At 38.9% G+C, this 21,509-nt stretch overlaps 1 protein-coding gene across 2 annotated transcripts in view; it reads right to left on the bottom strand.

The window, feature by feature from the left end:
• Adgrl4 (adhesion G protein-coupled receptor L4) overlaps positions 1 to 13,199 on the bottom strand; it is a 110,100-nt gene extending 96,901 nt beyond the window's left edge. The window contains exons 1-2 of one of the 2 annotated variants that reach the window (XM_031375840.1): positions 13,077 to 13,199; positions 11,632 to 11,781 (exon numbers count right to left, since the gene is read on the bottom strand). In XM_031375840.1, coding sequence (XP_031231700.1) covers positions 11,632 to 11,781; positions 13,077 to 13,098 — 172 coding nt within the window. In that variant the 5' untranslated portion in view covers positions 13,099 to 13,199. The remainder of the gene's footprint in view (positions 1 to 11,631; positions 11,782 to 13,076) is intronic. The other variant, XM_031375841.1, reaches the window with a different exon arrangement.
• Between the last annotated feature and the right edge of the window lie 8,310 nt (positions 13,200 to 21,509).

Below are 21,509 nucleotides of genomic sequence, written 5' to 3'. Positions count from 1 at the left end.
TTTTTTTGGAGGGGAACCTGGGAAAAGAGATATTGTAAATAAAGAAAACATCTAATAAAAAAATTAAAACAAAAGAAGAGAAATTGGGATATTACAGAAAGAGATTGTACTTCAATGATCTAAATATCTTGATTATTGTAGTTTTGGTATATCCTTCACTGATGTCTTCATAAATTTTACATTTTTGTCTTCTCTATTCTGTGTCAGGACAAGCAACCCAGAAATGGGGGACTTCAGTTTTACTCTTCTGATATTTTGTGTTTTCATTTAACACTATGGTACAGTGTGCACATGGAGGCCAGAAGGTAGAGGTGATTCTTTCATTCAGTCATGGGTTCTAGACAGCTCAGGTTGTTGGTCATTCATGGAAAGCATTTCCTGATTGATTCACTGCTCCCCCAAGCCTCTTCTGGTGTTTTGAAACATTTGTAATACTGAAATTCCACCAGCTGATTGCCTTGACACCCTTGCTAGTGAAGAGGGACAAGAGGAAAATCTAGGTGCAAGAAAGTGAGAGGCAAGTCAAATTTAAGACTTATCTTTGAAGGCATGTGTATGGTATATGACCCAGGCTTTGATATTTGACGCATATTTCATTCTCTTATGGTTTAGATGGAAATTTGTCATGATTTTCTTGAGCATATTTATATTTGACATTTTCCCTTGAAATGGTTTCTCTCCATTTAACTTTTCATGTACAGGTTCTCTATTTATTTCTCCTCACAGTTGTAATGCTGTCTTCTCTTCAGTCTCTGGCTGTGCTTCAGGGATCCTCATGAGTCCAATTACAGAGCAAGGTGAAGTTGTCACATACTACTTGGCTCAGGCTTTTTCTATGAGTCATGATAGCCTGATTAATATAAGAAAATTCAGAGTTTTCTGTGTGTTTGATTGTGACATAAATTTTGCAGAATAATTTTTCTGCATTATTCCAGTATCATATGTGTTGAAAAGGCACAAAGTTGGCACCAATTTTCACTGACAAGGGCTCTTTCCTAAGAGATGACTATGTTTCTTTGTGAGTGTTACCATGGCTTTATTTGTGTGAAGCAGCTGTAGAGGACAGTGTCCAATGTATATATTCTTTGAAAAATAATGGATCAACCAGTCACCTAAAGTTTCAACCCATTTATCAAAAGTGCAGGGTACCCTCATCACAAGGGTACTTCACCATCACGATGCCCTCATCACAAGGGTACTTCTCCATCCTCATGCCTTCCTCTTGGTGCATAGTGAGTAGCCCCTGCAGAGCTTCCACGAGCTGAGTCTTCAGTATTGAACTTCTCATGCTCTTCTCTGAGTTCTCCACTTTTATTGTGAAGCTCTTTGGCTTGCAGGAGTGTTTGAAAAATGATTAAATATGTGCATTTTCTATAAAACTTTTACCAGTACACAAAAAGTTATAAACATTGTTTAGTTCTCTGTTACTTCTATTTGTTGATTATCCATTCCACTGACAATATTGTGTGTAGAAGAAAGGAGGTGGGGCTAGTTAGAATTAAAAGTACTTTTACTTCAGTGACATTCATTTTCCTTATTTACAGATCTACCTCACTAAGTGATTTGAGGATTGTCTAGAGGAATTCTTTGAAGATGTTTTCACTAACAAATTACATATTTATAAATTGAGATAATGCTAACTCCTACTTCTGACAGACATTATGGTAATTGAATCCATGACTATGGGTGAAGTATTTAGGGTAGGGTCTAACTTGTGGAAAGCATTAAAGTTAACATTAGTGTATCATCTATTTTGTTTTTAAGTTACGAACTTGAAACAACTTGAGCATTATAAAGATTAACTTATGGAGAAGACAAAACATATGAAAAATAAACCACAGGCTGTATGTGATTTATTGTTACCCTTTAAAGGGGCTATAGGTAATGTCACTCATAGAACAGAGGAAATAGCACTAGTTCTCCAAAATAAAGTGGAAACATTAAAGGATCCTAGAAGAGTAGAGCTGTGACACAGAAAATGGAATCTGGGTGCAATGGTTATTTTATATGTTAGAAGCACTATGCTTCTTACAAGATGCATTTACATCTCATAGAGGGCTAATATCCAAAGTATATAAAGAACTAAAAGACTAGATATGTAGAAAATAACCCAATTAAAAAACAATACAGATCTATACATATAATTCACAAAAGAGGAAATTCAAATTGTTGAGAAACACTTAAAGATGTGTCATCAGGGAAATGCAAATCAAAATGATTCTGAGATTTATTCTTACAAGCCTAAGGATGGCTAAGATTTAAAAAATAAGGGAGAGCTCATTTTCTGAGGATGTGGAGGAAGGGGAACACTCAATCTCTTGTTGGTGAGACTGAAAACCTGTACTTCCACTACGGAAATCACTGAGGCAGTTCCTCAGAAAACTAGGAATAGATCTACCTCAACATCCAACTCTACCAAGTTATAGCTATTCCTGGTTGTCAATTTGACTATGTCTGGAATTAACTACCATCTAGAAATGCTAGAAATCAATCTGATATCTAGATCTTGAAGCTGGAAGATGTAGCCTTTCTATCTGGATCTTGAGGCAGGGGCCATGAAAAAAGCTTAGGTTCAGGCAAGGTAGTATATGTCTTTAATCCCAGGAGACAGAGGCAAGCAGATCTTTGAGTTGAAAGCCAGCCTGGGACAGAGAAAGTTCCATGTAAAGAAAAGCTTAGGCTTTTCTGGGCATGGTGGTACACAGCTTTAATCTGGTGGCCTGTCTAAGCACAATGGAAGAAAGAGGGGTGCACTCTCCTTTGTCTGCTTGTACATACTTGTCAGCACATCTGTTGGAACCTACTTCTTCTGGATTCCCACTTATACATTAGAAACACTCAGCCTCATGGGACTGAGCAACTACTAAATTCTTGGACTTCTCCTTCAGAGATGCCAATTGTTGAGTTAGTTGGACTATAGATTGTAAGTTATTCCCATAAATTTCCTTAATATATAGAGACATTCCTTAAGTTCTGTGACTCTAGAGAACCCTGACAAATATGCCAGTCTTGGGTATATACCCATAGGATGTTTCATCCTTTCACAGAGATATTTGCTTCCATGTTTATTGATTTTCTATTCATAATAGACAGAAATTGAAAACATCCTAGATGTTCCCCAAGGTAAGAATAAATAAAGAAAATATGTTTCATTTATATAATGGAGTTTTACTCAACCATCAAAAATAAACTCATGAATTTTTCAGGTAAATGGATGGAACCAGAAAAAAAATCTTCCTGAGTGAGGTAACCCAGATTCAGAAAGAAAAATATAGTATACATTTGCTTATATGTACATATTACAGTTAAGTTAATAATTCATTAGTGATAGTTAAGTTAATGACAATTCATAGCACCACAAAATTATGTATAGAATAATGGAATATGGGAGGGATAGATAAATCTCATTATGAAAAGGAAATGGGATAGATAGTTGTGGATGGGCTGGAGGGGACAGGTGGGAGGGGGATGGGTGGGAGAGGGAGGCGAGAGGTAGATGAAGGAAGAAACACAAGGAGATGCAGTTAACATTAAGGGGCATTTGGTGGGGCACTATGGAAACTTAATACAGAGTAAAAACTTCATAAGAGATATACAAAAGCTATCTAACTGAAGTCACCAAAGAAGAGAAACAGACCCCAGTGCCCACCTCTCGCCAGTAAATGACACTTCCAGTTCTGAGATTGTGTTAGAACTGGTTGAGCTGTTTGCCAGAGGGGTCCTATGAGAATACACAGACAACTCAGGCTGCTGTGAGGAGTATAGGTTGCTCTCTACAAACTGACTATCAGGCCCCACTGCTTCAGAAAATACCTACACAACTCATTGAACATGGAGAGTTGGACTGATGCCCACATGTAGTCTCCATCCATACATACTAGCTACTTTGGTACAGGAAGGTACTCTGCTGGCCATCAACAGGACATGCAAACAACAAGACAACCACAAACCATTCGGTCGACAGTGACACTCTGTCTACAAGATACTCTAGGGCAATGGTGGCACAAGTCTTTTGCGAGTTGCCAGTCAATGTCTGGTTTGAGTTAAGGCCTACTTCATGAGAAGAAACTAAGGCACCATACTGCTTAGGTAGCCGAGAACCTGAGACTAGATAGCCCAGGGTCTAGAACCAGAGAGAATAGAAGACCACAAGACAAGGAGATAAGACCTTCTAAATCAATATGATGAAATCACATATGAACTTATAGAGACTGGGGCAGAATGCACAGGGCCTGCACAGGTCTATACCAAATGTCATATATATATATTTTCCAATTTAGAGTTTCTACTGGATTCCTGAGTTTGAGACTGAGTGGATCTCTGTTCGAGGTCCCTTCTCTTACGCACTTTTCCTTCTGTTGGTTTGTTTTATCCAATTCTGATGTATTAGTTTTTGTTCTGTCATATATACTATAATATAATATTCCATCACAGAAATTCTAAAAGTCAGGTATGTGTATGTACATATAGACAGGATGTATATAAATAATAGAGAAGACAGCTACATTCAGAATCAAAATGTATACATTAAGTTTAGGGAGAAAACTGGCTGTAGTAAGGGGCTTGCCCTGAAAGCACAAAGACTCTTGTTGGGTCACCAGAACCCAATTTCATCACCACGGAGCCGGAGACACAGTGGTGGATGCTCAGGGCCTCTCTGTCATACTTGGAAAGTTTGAAGTCAGAGAAAGATTCTGTTTTTAAAAAGTAAAAGAAATTCACACATAAGGTGGATGGCATATGAGAAATGACTGTTGGCTTCTACAAACATGCACACACATGCACCCACAGAAGCATGTTAGCACAAATACATAGCATGTACACATTGCCTCCTCAGCTGTCAGTTATATTATAATGTAATCCCTTAATAGCCTGTTTGATTTCTACTGAGAGACAGAACGAGTGGATCTGGATGGGAGGGAATGTGGGGAGGAACTTGGAGGGCTAGCTGGAGAGGAAACTGTATTCAGGATGTAGTATGTGAGTGAGAAAAAATATCTATTTTCAATAAAAGAGAAAAAAGTATGAATATTGGCCTGTGTGTGTTCCACCTATGTGCTGTGGCTGGAGAATGGTTCAGTGGTCAGGAGCATCTGTTGGTCTTGCAGAGGAGGTGAGCTCAGTTCCCAGGAACCACTTGACAACTCAGAGCTGGTAGCTGCATTTCCAGCGGCTCAGACACCCTCTTCTGGCTCCCTTAGGCAGTCCATGGACACGTGTACAACACAGGGGTAGGCAGTCACATACATAAAAAATGTATCTTTTTAAAAAAAAAAGAAGGAAAATAGAACAGCAGGGTAGGGAAAAACTGGGAAGATGGGAGGATAAGGAAAGAAATGAAGTGTCAACTTTCAACACCACACCCAAGTAGTCAACATGAGACAAAAGTTCCCAGTGAACACAGGCAGAGTTGATACGCCTGCTTGCTGAGAACCTGGGCTACATATTAAAACCACACCTATTTGAAGCCCTAAGATTTAAAAAAATTCATCAGGCTTTAGAAGCTGTGGTGCTTTGGAGTGATCTGTGTCAGGCTGCCTGATGTGTACACACACGGGCGGCCATTAAGTACATATACAACACGGGCGGCCATTAAGTACATATACAACACGGGCGGCCATTAAGTACATATGCAACACGGGCGGCCATTAAGTACATATGCAACACGGGCGGCCATTAAGTACATATGCAACACGGGCAGCCATTAAGTACATATGCAACACGGGCGGCCATTAAGTACATACGCAACACGGGCGGCCATTAAGTACATATACAAAGTCAAGGGTATTTGAGAACTGCAGTCAGTCAGAGAAACAGTTTGGATTTGCATTTCCTGTCAGCTAAGAGTGTTGAAGAACTTTCTTTTTAAGTTTAGTAGGGATTTTTGTCTTTTCTTTCTTAAAACTACCTATTCAGTTTTAGCCCTTCATTCATTTGTTTTTGCTGATTAACTCTTATAGTGTTTTATACGTTCTCCACACCCATCGCTGTTTGACCTTGTAGCTGGTGGAAGATGCCTCCTGGTGTGTTGGATCCCAGTCTGTGCCCATTGTCCCATCGCTGTACAGAGGGCTGGCTATTGCATGGACTCCTTTTGTCCCCACCCCTTCCCCCCCAGTTCTGGGGTTTATTTCCTGTGTCACTGGAGCCCTTCAGAAAGTTGTTGCTTATGCTCATCCCTTAAACAGTTTTATCTATATTTTTATTTCATAGTTTTAATGCTTCATTTCTTACACAAAAATCCATTTTGAATTTATTTTTGGGCAAAATGAGAGATAGAGACTTCATGCTAGGTATGCCCAACCCATGCGTCTGTCTAGAGAGCTAAGTAGGAAATTACGGAGCTGTTGTGTCAAGATGAGCAGCATATTTCCATTATATAATAACTTCATTAAATGTTTGAAACTTTTGTCATATTTGTAAAATATAGTTTAGGTTCCATAGTTAGATTTTTAAATGCCATGTGCTAAGATACAGCATACATCTCCATGCACATTTTGCATTCTGCACCTATTTCATGTCTAGCTATCAGCTCATGTTGATGACCATCTTTCTTATTATGCTAACAAGTCAGTTGTCCTCATTACTTTTATTTCATTCCAGTTGGAATCATGCTCATGTCTTTGAATGAATACTCCTACAGTCTGTATCATAGATCTTTTATTCTCGATCCTTAAAAAAACTCCTGTAATACTGTCTGTGTACTTTCGCTGGTGTCATACTGCCCCATCCTTTGTGAAAGTATTTTTTCAAGGACTGGCCTATCTGTATCTTTGTGCTCCTTAGACAATGATGAGAACGGTGTTTGACTCTCGTGTGAGTTTTACCTCCTTGCTTTGTATGCATGTCTGTGAATGTGTCAGAGCAAGAGTGACCAGTCTGCGAGAATGTCAGAGGAGAACCTGCAGAGGCTGTGCTCTCTCCTTCTGTCACACAGGTCCTGGGAATGGGGACTTGTGTCACTGAGCTTGAATCACTGAACTGTGAAGCCGTCTTGCTGGCTATGAGCACTATTTTATGAAGTGTGCCAGTTTTTCAGCTAGAGGCGGGACCTCATTGTTTGTCCTGGGTTGATTCATGCTAGACATGTTCCAAGCTATGAAAAGATGTTTATACATGTGCACAAACTGTCCACATTGCATCCTTCCTGACACTTCCTGTCCCCACCTGGGACAATTGTTTGTCTCACTCACATTCTGCTCAAACCCCAAACATTGCTCTACTTAATGAAGGCTCCTGTCGGGGGGAGCCAGTCCCTCACACCCATTCTCGCACCTATGCCAACCCTGTACCATACCAACTGTGTGGCTCACATATATACAGAGAAGCCATATTCAACTTATCCTTCCCCCTTTAGTTGCTTTTCCCACTTTCTTCCTTACTTCAAGGGCGAATATTCTCTTCTTTACTACACCTGTAAAAGTTGTGCATCGAAGTGCAACCAAAAGTGTGTTGGAATGCATAATTAATAACAGTATAGATAGCAAAATGAAGAAATTTTTTTATTTCAGATGAAGTGATTCCACAATCTATGAGCCTTTTATTGTACACTAAAATTTGTTCACATACTTTTTTCTTTCTTAAAAAAACTTTCAAATATCTGTGCACACAAATGTTCAAATAAACTATGACCACTATCACACTTTGTGTATTAAAGTAGCTTATTTCTGTTCCAAGTATTACTTTATAGACACATCTCTGAGGACTGTGCTACCCCAATTGTATCTGTTGCCTAAGAATGTGTTAGAATTCATCACCGTTAGAAATTCAGGGTTTGACACTACAAGCTATTCTTAGGGAATATGGAGCTCACATTTTTGTGGCTCTGTTTTTTTGTTTTTTTGTTTTTTTGTTTTTTTGTTTTTTTGTTTTTTTTTGCTTTTTGTTTTGTTTTTGTTTTTGTTTTTTGGCATGGAGCTAAATCAATGCTAGTATGCCCAGTTATAGGGGAATGCAGAGATTAAAAACATACCTGCTTTATATTTATAGAATTTGACTTTAAAAGCAAAGGTTTATATATGCTGTGGAAGTGCATTCACTACGATGTGTTGTGTAAATATGTAGTTTTTACAACAGCCCTTGGTAGGTTGTTGCACATTTGCTTACTCTATCCTATAGGTTAATCTTTTTTCTTATTAGATATTTTTTTATTTACATTTCAAATGTCATTCCCTTTCCTGGTTTCCCCTCCAAAAACCTCCAATACTGTCCTTCCTCCCCCTGCTCATCAACCCACCCACTCCTGCTTCCTGGCCCTAGTATTCCCCTACATTGGGGCATAGAACCTTCACAGGGCCAAGGGCCTCTCCTCCTATTGATGCTATCCTCTGCTACATATGCAGCTGGAGCCATGAGTCCCTCCATGTGTACTCTTTGGTTGGTGGTTTAGCCTCTGGGAGCTCTGGGGGTAATTTATGAACAAACTAGTACCCACAGGTTAATCTTTTTAATGTGAAAAAAAATTGTGTAATTCAGTGACATCAAGACTTTGTATATCTCATTTTTGCTAATAGAATTATGTCCATTGCATCAATATCATGCCTGGCTCTACAGTTAATATGTTCATGCCATTTCTGCATGAAATCTTGGGGCATCTGAAAAACTTTAGATATGTTCAATTTCTAGGTCTTGCTTGCTGGTTTTTATAGCTTAGTTTACTCCAAAGGAAAAGAGATTTATGTTATGGAAATTGCTCAGGCTCTTTACTGGTCAGTGTTATGCATTTGCCCACTTTCTTCTTGCTACTTTGGACATGTTGAGAAATCTAACTTGTTTCTATTCTCAGCTTCAATGTCATTTCCACTTGTTATGCTTCTACATTCTACAGATTCACTTGTATTCCTACTCTTTATAGCACCACTTCACAAACATTAATACAGACCTTTCACTGCCCCATCACGTACTTTTTATGTCAGAAACAATTTCTTGTTTATACATTAGTCCAGGGCAATGGAGTACTTCTAGCCAACTACTCATGACAAATAAAGACAAAGAACCTAGAGGATAACCTGCTACAGCTACTTTCTTACACAAGAAAAACTTCTAGCTGCATTTTGATATTAATATATATGTATATATCAGTAAAACATACCTATAATAGTAATTTGATATTACTTTTACACCTATATATCTATGTATCAGCATATATATACATCTATATATACATTAGTAATATATATCTGTAATAATTAAAGACGATGTTACAGCTGTCAAATAGGACAACTTGATGAAACAATTGTTTCCACCTCTTCTTGCCTGCATCCCTTGAATTGTAAGGTTTGCTACTGACTTCTGCTTTGGAATCCATGGGCAACACTTATTATCAATCTCAGTAATGACAGTTATGAGCATATTAATGATAAAGGTGATAAAGGAAAGATCTGTTCAGTACCAATGTGACTAGGTAAGATTAATTCATTACTGCTAAATCTTGTTTACTTGGAACCATGTAAGCTGTGTTCTATGTGACTTGCTTAAAACCAACTCTTTTACAATTAGTGAAAACTACATCATTGCCAAAACATGTCTGGTATTTCAAAAAAAAAAATCAGATTCTATATTGATCATATCATGTGATTGCTATGATACTGGAAAGAAAGAAAACCTTCTATTTTGAAATAATTTGACCTCTTTATAGCTGATCCCAAATATTTCTTACTGGCACATTGCCAACTGTGCAAAGATACCTACGAATGTCAGATATCTATTTAGAGATGGGAAATTCACCAAAAGGTATTCATAGTCAATATACACTTTATGCTTTTCAGTAATTGAAAATGTAAAGTTTTAAGTTTAATTCAAGAGAACATATTAGCACACCTACTGAAAAAGATGTTGAAAAGACGAAAATCAGTCTATAGCAGTTTTAGAAGACAGTATGTGCTCAGATAATTACTCTTATATCAAGTGAATACAGAACTCTCATTAAATGGAAAGAACATTTAAATTTGAACCATTTTTTAAAAAGGCAAATAATCCCCATTACCAACTGTGTTCAGAGCAAGAAGAAATTTCAAGTCACTGGACATTCAGTGTTTTATTTTTGTCCCAAGAGAAAGTATTTTTAATTTTTTGTTGTCAGTGGGTACAGACTACACTGTGAATCAAAACATGTATTTTTCAAAAACGTAATGAAAGTCATGATTATCAGCTAGTTGATTGTCAAGGGCCCAAACCAAAAATTTATTGATGTTAATGATGATAATCATGACAGTAAAAGTATCTAAATCACAAAAAAGCAATGGTGTTCATAAATGCTACAGAACAGTTTGCAATGACTAGTGGGAAAGCATGCTGATATATTGGAAGCAATATTTTGAAGGTCATTCAGCTATCAGCTTGCCTTAATGCTATTCAATTAAACACACACTAAAAAACTATGATTATTTATGGAAAGTATTTTGTAGAATAGTATATTACAAATTCTGGCTGGATGTAAGAACAGAAACGGCTGATCTAATGCGCCATTAAGCAAACTACATCTTTGCTGTACATTTTTAAAGCATTAAACTAATTACGATGAGGTTTGGATTTTAGTATATATGGCATATTTAATCTTTTTAAGAGCCTATCAAGTTGAATCACGAGATGCAACTTGTTTATGCTATAAGCAACAACATGCAATATTAACAAAGCACAATATCCTAGCTTAATTAGAAAAAGTCCACGTGATCTTAAATACATTTAGGCGTGTAACACCACATAGCTCTAATGTGAACTTAGATTTAATTATATTTGAAACTAATTTATATGACTTGCAATATTTTCCTGTCTGCTCCATCTCTCTGTACAGAATGTTTCACTAATGGCCTGCTTGAAAGTAGCCTCTGATGAGGATGATGAGGAGCAAGGGAGAGGAAGAGAGCCATGTTGGCCCTGAGAAACACTGACTGACACGATCACAGGCTGGAACCCACCCGCTTGACTGTTGGGTGGAGTTCATCCTGTCCTGTCAATTCTTTGAACTGTACCTTACAAAGACTCCTCCCATCTGGCCTTCACCATGATATTCTATGAGCAGAATTAACTCAAAGAGAAGAAGCAATTTTTAAATTCCCTTTTCTCCTCTTTCCTTCCTCCTTTCCTTCCATCCACACTGCTACCCCACTTTCTCCTCCTTTCCGTCTCATTTCTATCCTTTTCTTTCCTCTCTATACTTCTCTCTCCTTTTGTCTTTCTTTTGAGAGGATCTGTATTGCCCAGGCTTCCAGAACATCACACTCTGATTACAAGTGTGTACTACCACAACACAACACAACTCTATTTCCTACCCTTAATATTAAACTTGAAACTAGTCAGTTAAGGACCAGAGTAAACATCTAAGAAGCCAATAGAGGCTGGCCCTGGTAAATTGTCAGGTTATTACCTCTCTTCTTTGTGTCTGGACTTTGGCTTAGTGCCAGAGTAATCTTTAAGTCTCAAGACAAAAAATAAGATGGTGTAATCATTATCAATACTCAAAATACATTTTGACACGAGAAATTCCTTCTTAGTGGCTAGTTGACTAACCTTCTTTGGATTCACCCGAACCCCTACGAGTGTAGATGAAGCAGGTTCATTTCTGGAGAGCAGAAAGGAGTCACCTTAGAACTGAGTCTCACAAGCAGATCAAAAGAGATCAAGACTACTTGCCTTCACAAATCGTGACGCCATTCCCAGAATAACCTGGGCTGCAGAAGCAGGCTTCCACACCATTGTGCACTTCACACTTGGCATTTGGGAGACACGGTGTCTTGCTGCAATTTTGTATGCAGGAGCAGTTCAGCCAAGTGGAGAAACCCACTAGAGAAAATCAAGATGTAGACCTTGTCACAAACCGCAGACATCCGTCCCACCCGTGTGCTGAAGACCTGTACCCCACAAGTGCCCTTATTCCCTTGCATCCAGAGAGGTGAAGTATAAAAGTTTCCCAATGACTCACCTAGCTAAATCACAACAGAGAAATGACTAAGCCTACAGATGAAGGAATGTATCGGGTAAATTTTAGTCAAACTAAAACATGCTGGAGAATCCAGATTTATAATAAAAACCATGAGCTCATCATGTCCTGGGAGCTCTGTATCCCTCTTCACTTAGGAGAACTGGCTACCTCCAAAGGAGTTGCCCTGCAGCGAAGCAGCTCCCTTTTCTGGCTCTGGGAGTCACTTTTTCTCTCCAGAATCAAGGTAAATTAAATATTCGGGTCTCTTCAAGGCACAATTATTTCTTTTTTAAGATGTCACTTGTCATATGCTGGAGAAGAAACGCACCAGGTCCCCTCCATTCTCCCGCCGCTGTTCTGGCAATTGTCATTCTGCTCTTAATACGACAAAAATATCTTTTATGGCATCTTTCATTGGAGAAATTAAACAATTCAACAAGCTGTGGTAAGATTGATCTCAGCCACAGAACACATGACCAACATGACAAACAAAACCGTGTTTTGGGGACTGTTAGGAAGCGATAAGCAGAGTCATATAGTGTTTCTTTTTCGTGTCTTGTTCCAGGCCCATGTAAGAGCAAGTTTGGTAGGGAACAGGGATGAATCACAAAGCCATTGTTCAAAAAAACACTTATCTTAGATAAATTGTCCTTATCCTGTACCAAGAGATTCTTACACAGTCAATTCTAAATCCCAGCCCTACACAAAAACGATATGTACTTCCTAAACCTGAATTAATTTGCCTTCAAAGAAATGATTTATTATCTGTCCCTATGCATCACCAAAACCAGGTTTTTAAATGAACCCGAAGTCCAAGCCGGCAGTAGCCTTAAAAATGTCAGGAAGCTTCTCTCAGGCATCCCCTGCTTAGATTGCCAGGTTTCTGGGGGCTGGTGACAGGAAAGGTCAAAGCTGAGACTTCGGGGACTTTTTCGGGATTTCTTCAGGAAGAAAAAAGGTAATAGTCCTGGGTCGTGGTTTGCAAGGTCCAGAGTGGAAAGTCCAGGCAGAAACACATCCTGTGAAAGCCTGAGTCTGTTTTCCTTGGAGACCTTGCCAGACACACTTGACACTTGAAGCCCAGCTAGTGAGAAGTCGCTTTCCCTGGTTCCCAGCAGGTGGGCGCTGTGCAGCCTCCCAACCCAGCCCAACTCACCTAGAAGCGGGAGGAGTCTCATTGGAAGCCGCAGAGCTGGCGGCAGAGCGCTCCAGGCTAGAGTGCGGGTCTGTCCTGGAGCTGGGCAGGCACTGCAGGGTCCCGCTCAGTCCCCTGTGACGCACAGCTTCCTCCGGTCACTTTCCGGCCTCCTTTGTGTGAATGTGTGCACGGTCCAGACTCTTCAGGCCACGTCCGGCTGCCAGGCCCCTTTACCCAAACAGCCTGGACTTCAGTCTCAGCCTGTGGTCACAAATTCCCTGTGGAGTTACAGATGGGGCTCTGTGACTCTGTGACTTTAGAGTGCTCCTGGAGCAGCCACCAGAGTGTCCTCAAAGCTTGTGCTCTCAGATCTCACAGACCCATTGGGAACACCTTCCAGCAGAGAGCACATCACAGACTGCCTCTCTGTTCCCTGGTTTCTGTCCTGAAAGGAAAAGGGGCCAAGAGTTCTGGCCGCATTTTTGTCAGTACTGCTCAGATGGGAGATTCAAGGACCGAGGAGAAAAACTGTGGTTAAAAAAAAGAGTGTAAAGAAAAGAAACCTAAGAGTGAAGGTCAACTTCGTGGCTGAAAGCTACGGAAGCACAAAATCTTCTAGTCTCTTTTCCAACTTAATGTCAAGCCCCTTTCACCGCTGCCCCCCTAACCCATCCAGTGCCTGTATGATTTGTGCATTACATCCACATTCCCCTTATTTGTTGATGCATGAATCTATTGTGTAAATGGCTATCTTTCAGGCTGGAGAATAGAAATGGCAGAAAGATAATATGAGCCAGAGATAGCAGGTGCCAACTCACACAAGCTATGACGTCACCCAAGACCTGCCCAGGTTCAGAACAGATATTGGACACAAAGTACCACCCCTAACCAAGTACTACCCCTAACCAAGAAGTTACTCGCAATTTATTCCTCTGGGAAAGGAAATCAGTGTTCTCCAAAGAATTGTCACTCAGTATATCAGCCACCCTGCAGGGCAGACCCCATGACCAAGGGCTGCCAATACAAAACCCACTACCTATTATTTTGAGGGTTTTTTGCTTTGCTTTGTTTATGGTAATTTTTTGTCTTATTGTTTTTTGTTTGTTTGATCATTTGTTTTGGCTTTCATTTATTTGGGTGGGGAGGATAGGAGAAAATTAAGTGGAGTGGGTAGGGAGATGGGGAAGATCCGTAAGGAGTTGGGGGATGAAAAACATACTAAAAAATTCAAATAAATAAATGGATAGTAGGCAATTACTCCAATAGAAAAAAATAATTCTAGCTTAAAATATTAAAAGTACCTTGCAGACAAATTAATTTATAAAGGTGGAAGGTAGACACACATTGGCCTGAACTTGGGACAAGCTGGGAGATGAACTGTGGACATGTGCAGAGGGGAGTCTGGGGTTACCCCGACACCACACACTTTGACTGAGCTGGTGATGGAATGAGTGCATCTGATTAGCAATGTTTATCAAACCAAATGCTCAAGCTTGGTGCTCCCCATTGTGTGCAAGCTAAGGAAGCTGCTTGAAGGTGATGTAAAGAAATACCTGCAGTTCAATTCTGTCAGCACACTCCTTTTTACGTTATGAAGTAGGGCACAAGTCTGACATATTCAGGGTTTACCTGACAACTTCTGGGAATCTGCACTTTGTGCAGAGTGTCCTCCAGTAATGACCATCTGTGTCCCTCAGCTCCACAGAACACAGTGATGAGGCTGCTATTGACAGCAGTCTCCAAGGTGCAAGGAAAGCTTACGGATGCATGGCCTGTCCCTTGTCCTTTAAGGTGCCCCTGAGACACTTTCTGGTGTAATTTACTGTGGGCAAAATAAATAAATGTGCAAATTAATAATGTTCATGAGTGTTCCAACTACATGTGAAGCAAATAAAAACCAGAATGTCATGTGACTTCCCCACAGTCCCACAGCTAGCCTAGAAGGTGGTCTTGAAGATTGCTCAGGGTATTTTGCTCCAAGCCCCGGTTGTGGGTGAGTGGTCCTGACATTGTCTTTCTCTCATGATATTCCCTTTTGTAGATTGTATCAAGAAGGTAGAACTATCAGAGAATGACAGTCAGGGAGTTTGAAAAGGTGATTATTTAAGTGATTAAATTTCATGAAAAAAGTGTTTTCTAATTTTGTTTTTTAAAAAATGATTTCTTTATTCTCTTTTTCTCTTTTTAAAGCACTGGATAGTAATGTAGTGGAGAATTTCAGGACCATGTAAACAAAGAAGCTCAAGGAGCTTTCAAAGGAGAGGAGAAGTCTGTACATAGTAGAAGAAACAGTTAGTTATTGCCTAGGTATGTCCTGCATGCTGATGCTGGGAGACATTGATGTGAAGATTCCTGGAAGAGCTAGATGAAGCCAGAATGTTCTGGCTGATATGGTTTGGCTATGCTGGGATGTCAAGGCTTGGTTAAAATGCTTTAGAGATGCAGGGCCTGGATGTTTTCAAATTGTTTTAGGTGGGAAAGGTTAGATTCTTTTACAAACACAGGAAATCTAGGATGAGGATTCACTTAGAAGGGACAAAAAGAAATGAGCCTGGCTTCAAATCTAAATCAGTCCAAGCGGTGTGATTTTCTCAGGTCAGGAGAAACTGAGTTTCAGTGTACCCATGCAGAATCTAACTTCAAAGGGCTTAAATACAGAAGCTCATTATGTTCAGACACAAGTTATACACCGAGACACAATACCCATTATAAGATGCCATTAACCTAAAATAATTTACTCCACCTTTCTGCCACACGTTTAAACTTTAGCTTGTCTCAAAGATAACAGAAGATAATAAAATCTTCAAAAATGCTATTCTTGCAAAAAATAACAAAAGCAAATTAAAACTTGAATATTGTATAAAATGTGTTTTCTTTCTGTGTGTTCTTATTAAATCTGGAAGCTAATTCATACTTCAAGAAATGATTTTATACAAAGAACAGAGAGCTTGATGATGCTTGTAGTTTTACGATTGCCCATTGTAAGATAAAAATCATCTTAAAATGCATTGTTTGAGGAAGGCTGTATTGTGGAAAGGGATAGACATGTGCTCACTGTATAACTCTGAATCCATTTTCTGTACAGTACTCCAGAAAGACACTGAAAATTTTGAGAATTTTCAATAAAAATATTGTGCCATTCAATGAAAACATTTTAAAAGCAGTAATTACAAAGCAGTTACGTGTGTGTGTATGTGTGTATGTGTATGTATGTGTATGTGTGTGTGTGTGAATGAATTCCAGAAGAGGGTGCCTGATGCAAACAGAAGGTACCTGATCGCTCAGTAGCTGGAGTTACAGGCAGTTGTGAGCTGCCTGTGCTAGGTTCTGGGAACTGAACCTCAGCGCTCTGCAAGGTTCGGAGTAAACTTTCCAGCTTCCTGTTTAAGTTTTGAAGACAGTAGTTACCGAAGACTTCATTTAAAGTATAGTATGTGGGAAGAAGCCAGTTATAAGCTTCCTGTCTGATTGCGCTTTTGTGCATTGGTACATTCTATGACAAAATATGAAGTACTTTGTTAGTTCTGTTTCTAAGAGCCAAAACTAACAGGAGAGCTTTGAGACGTTCTTGGGAAGGGCAGACTTTACATTGGAAGGTTTTTACAGTGAAAGTCTAGCCTTGGCAGTTGCCTTCATACAGAGAGGACTCTAGAAAAAGTATTTCTGATACTTAGTTGGTCCCATTACATGGAAGTAGTAATGTGCACGCGATGGAGGGCTGGGTGTAACATACCAACGTCCTAGCTTGTAACATTCAACACACCTAAATACGGGACATTAGTACACAGCGAGTGTGAAGACATTCTCCAGAGTCATGTTTACTGTTGCCACAAAGGCCAGGGTAGCGACTGTGCCTCTTCCTCATGCGGTAGTTAGACTTTTTCTTTAGTGTAAATCTTGTGACTGGATTAATCTCTAGCCTTGTGATTATTGCTCTAAACATTAGTTATTCTCCACCAGTGGAGTTCTCTAACAGTGAATTTTTGTTTCTAAAGTATACATTGAAGCAATTCTTCATCAGTTCACATCATATATTTCTTTAGCATGCTCACTAGAATACAAGTTTCTATGGGGAGTTTTCCAACATAGTTCAATTGTGATGTTGAGGTTATTCTTGGATAAGTGACACTGTTTCAAATAGAGAACAAGACAATGTACAAATGTAACACTCACAATCCACACTTAGCACACATACCATCAAAAAGCAAAGAAGCAAGAAAGCGAATTATGTGTAAATACTCATTCGATATAGTATAATTAGTGTTAAAACCTTCAACAGTTTTAGGAGTATCTGAGCACCCGCAGCATATGACAACTCTTAAGAATGGATAGTGACGGAGGTGACAAGGTTGACTTGCCGGTCTAAGGTTACTCTTAACCCAGTTTCTTAGAACACAAAGATCAAGGGCACAGTCTGTAGTTAATTCTTTAATACTCAATTTCACCATGATTGTTATATAATTAAACAATGGCTGATTGACAGATGCTGTGGCACTTGGGAGGCTGAAGGCTGAAGCAGAAAGATTGTTGGGAGTTCTAGGCTTGCCCTGCCTGCATAGTGAGTTCTAGGCTAGCCTGGTGAGATGCAGTTGTAGCAGAGCAACAAGGACAAGAGAAACAGTAGCTTTCACTGACTGCCTCAATAAGTAGACATTTATACAATGCTGTGTAGTAAAATTGGTTCAAAATGATGGTTTGGTTTGGGATATTAGCTAGAAATTCTTGCCTCAGGTGTCTTCGGTGTTCCAGATATATTTTATATCACTGGGACTGCATAGGCAATTTTTTCCACAATTAATTAAAGCATCATCAGCACCACCAACAAAACAAAGCAAAACAAACAAGCAAACACCACAGCTAAACTTAGTTATGTGAAAGAAATTCATAGTTCCCAAGTGGGATGTGGAGCTATGCTTTCTTCTGTGTCTCTTATTTAATTTACGAATGGAGAGTCAGAAGACACTGCAATGTCCAGAAGTAGGCACTGCACACAAATTTCAAAACCTGTGTCTTTATCGTCTGTAATATATTGAATCTTTGTAAATATATCAAGAATAGGACTTAGGTGACATCTCAGCTAACCAACATCTCCTTGTTCAGAAGTAAACATAAGAATTCAGACAGCAGCACTCAAGTCATGCAGAGTAGGAGTGGCTCCAGGTGAAAAGACAGCACTGGATCAGAAAAACAGGCTTTCCCAGGGTGAGCTAGTAGACGGACTGGTAAGGTCTGGGTGTAAAGAGAGAACCTGCCTCAGTGTGTAAGGTGAAGTGCAAGCAAGGAAGACTCCCAACACCAAACTGCTATCCACATTTACTAGCACACATGGGCCCCACACATGCAAACACACATACACATGCAGACCATTCCCCTGTACTTATGAAAAACTATGGTGTCTTAATATACTTTTGTACTTAAGTATCAGCCATTTCTTCATCTAATTCTGAGGTTATTTTGTATTTAAAAGAACATTTTAGAAGCTGAGTTCATGAGTATGAGCAGGAATACCTGCCTAGTTTCCTAGCTGGGGACTCTCTTAGTAGAAAGGGTTTCAGATCATCAGGAGATTTTAGTGTAGCATGGAAGGGAGGGGACTGGAGTTTCTTCCCAGGCTGGTCCTACAGTAAAATCACTAAATCTTTCCATTATTCTGAGTAACAGGAGTAAACGTTTCTATTTTACATGGCTGGTTCTCCCTTAAGGTTCCATCCAAACTTAGGAATAGTGTCTTATAAACCAGAGATGGATAAAGAAAGGAAGGTATAAATAGGCAGTAGGAAAGGGGGAGGGGCAGAGGAGGGAGGTAAGGAGGGAGGAGGGAGGAGGAAGAGGGAGGGAGAGAGGGAGAGAGAGAGGGAGAATCACATCTATGCTAATTATTTGCCTTTTATCAGACTTCCAAATCGTTTCATTAATTTATCTTTCTTTGTTTGGACCTTTTCCATGTCATACAAATATTAAACTGACCTCATCTTTCCAAAGGGCAGCACTTCTAAAACAGACACTGTGGTGAAATGGCTTTCTAGCTAATAGTGTTCCACATTTTAACTTTGCGTTCCACGTGTCATAGTGCTGATTCATTCATACTTGATTGCTCTGGTTCATCAAATTGCTTTGAATAATATCTCTAGAGGTTACCAAATCCATCAGGGCACTTGAGTAATTTAAACCATTTCTTTAGCTTTGCAATGCAGTATACTTTAGATTAAACTTGATCTTCCTTTGGGTTTTCCAATTGCTAGTTTATTTTATCTTCTGAAAATTTGTCACAATTGCTCATTTATTTCAGAAAAATTACACATTATAACTGATTAGTAAGAGCAAGTAATGTCCATTGTTGGTGATGAGCAAATGAAAGATCCACACCATGGTCTAGAACCACTGGCAGGATCCTTCATAACTTCTAAGTACATTGGGAATTATAGCTTTAGACTTTCTCTGCTTTGTCACACAGCTTTAATCTTGGCTAAGATTTAATTTCCCTCTATAACATTTTTTTTTAATAACCTCTGGGAAGGGATATTGATTTAAAAAGGAGAAAATTATTTGAAAGTCTAACTTGCATTAACTGATCATCTTTTGTACTTTATCTTATTATTAAGTTTTTTTTTAAATAAAGGGCATCATGTTCAACATTTCTCAGTGTATGCTATAAGTAATCATAAACAATACTAAACTAGCGCCATTAGTTGCAAACACATGTTTACCCATGATGACGTGATTAGACAAATCTGAAGGTCATCCTCTCATCTTTCAAAAGTCCGAGTTATCATATGATGTTATTGGCAGATAACTCATAAATTAGCATCACCAACAAGAGGCTATCAGGTAGCTTTACTTTATTGATGTATGTCTAACATTATTTTAGGAACCATTGTGCCATGTCTCTAAGGTGCTCTTATAACTTGGGGTTTCCCACTTAGTTATGCTGCATAATCATTCATTCTTCCTGCTTCCCACTCCCCATCTTTAGCCTGGTCATACAATATGCAGTTGTCTTAAAAGTTGTCACTGCTTCGATGCTTCCTTCCTGTATGGTGAACAGTGTTGCATTCACTCATCCACAAGGATGCTTTTAGGACCTGGTAACATTTCCAAGAGCTTTCCTCAAATGAATCCATGAGGGTGGGGGATGGGCACAAACACAGTTGAAAACCGCATCTTTTGAAAGTGGGGCAAACAACTAAAGTCGCATATTTTCAACTGAATCTTGTTTGAGAAACATAAATAAAATTACTGGAGTTATAGCCAGTGGTGAGGAGGAAACAATACATTATTTTTGTGGATAAATATGATTGCCTCTGGTAGAACTTTTGAAAGGGATTCTTTACTTTTCTGAGGGTTCTGCTTCTGTTCCCCTCCAGGCTTGCTCATATCATTCAAAGACTCTACCACTAAACTATATCCTCACTTCTGAGAATTTCTTCCTTCTTTCCTTCCTTCCTTCCTTCCTTCTTTCCTTCCTTCCTTCCTTCCTTCCTTCCTTCCTTCCTTCCTTCCTTCCTCCCTCCCTCCCTCCCTCTCTCTCTTTCTTCCTTATCTTTCTTTCTTTCATGAAGAATTCAGATACTTATGAATCAGTCTTAATAAAATGCATAATTTTAAAACAGAAAGATTTGTAACTTACATTGATAGTTAACAACAAGTTTAATTATAGAAAACCAAAGTAAGCTAATTACTGCTCACATAATTGACCCTTAAGCCTAAGGTTGAGAATCCATTTAGACTGTGTTTATTATTTTGTCTAATTGAATTAGAAGATAAACAATACATCCTGCTATAAATAAACATTTCCCTAATCTAGACACTTCATATCCTTAAAAAAAAAACCACTATAAAAATTACTTTAGTCTTTTCTAGTTTCTATTAAGTAAAAAGTACTAATGATTCTACAGAAATACTATTATTACTAGCCATATTTATTATTGATTTTATTTCAATCTCAAGATTCTGTCATTAGCACCACATCTCCTCTTGCGACTCCAAATCCATGTATCTTTTAGCATAACAGTTGTTTTGCTTGAAGTTAAGGAAGAGAACATTTGGAAAGTTTATAAAAATGCATTATCACTGAAGTTGTGAGTCCTTTGTTCACAGTTCTTTCCCTCCCTTTGGAGAGCTGAAATTAATTTCATGCATCATTTTTGTTTTGGGAGCTAAAGTTGATAAGGTTGATTTGTACAGCATTTAAGCGACGCCTCTTGTTTACCATTTTCTGTGGTCCATTACCACAGTGTTTGAGAGGCACTATGTTATTATGGTCTTAAAGGTTGTCCTGTAAATACACTAATTTTGTTCCATTTCCCTCCTGTCCTTGTCAGTAGAATAGCTAAAGCTCTTGTTTGTTTTATTGTCTTCTGTTTTCCAAAGGACTTAGATGGCTGTCAAATGTAGGGATTAATTTTGTGCATATGTCAACATAAAATCCTCACACCTAACAAACAATGCTAT

Source organism: Mastomys coucha, unplaced genomic scaffold, assembly GCF_008632895.1.
Source record: "Mastomys coucha isolate ucsf_1 unplaced genomic scaffold, UCSF_Mcou_1 pScaffold16, whole genome shotgun sequence".
Taxonomy (NCBI): domain Eukaryota; kingdom Metazoa; phylum Chordata; class Mammalia; order Rodentia; family Muridae; genus Mastomys; species Mastomys coucha.
The sequence above is the reverse complement of the archived record's forward strand: the minus strand, read 5'-3'. Positions and strand labels throughout refer to the sequence as shown.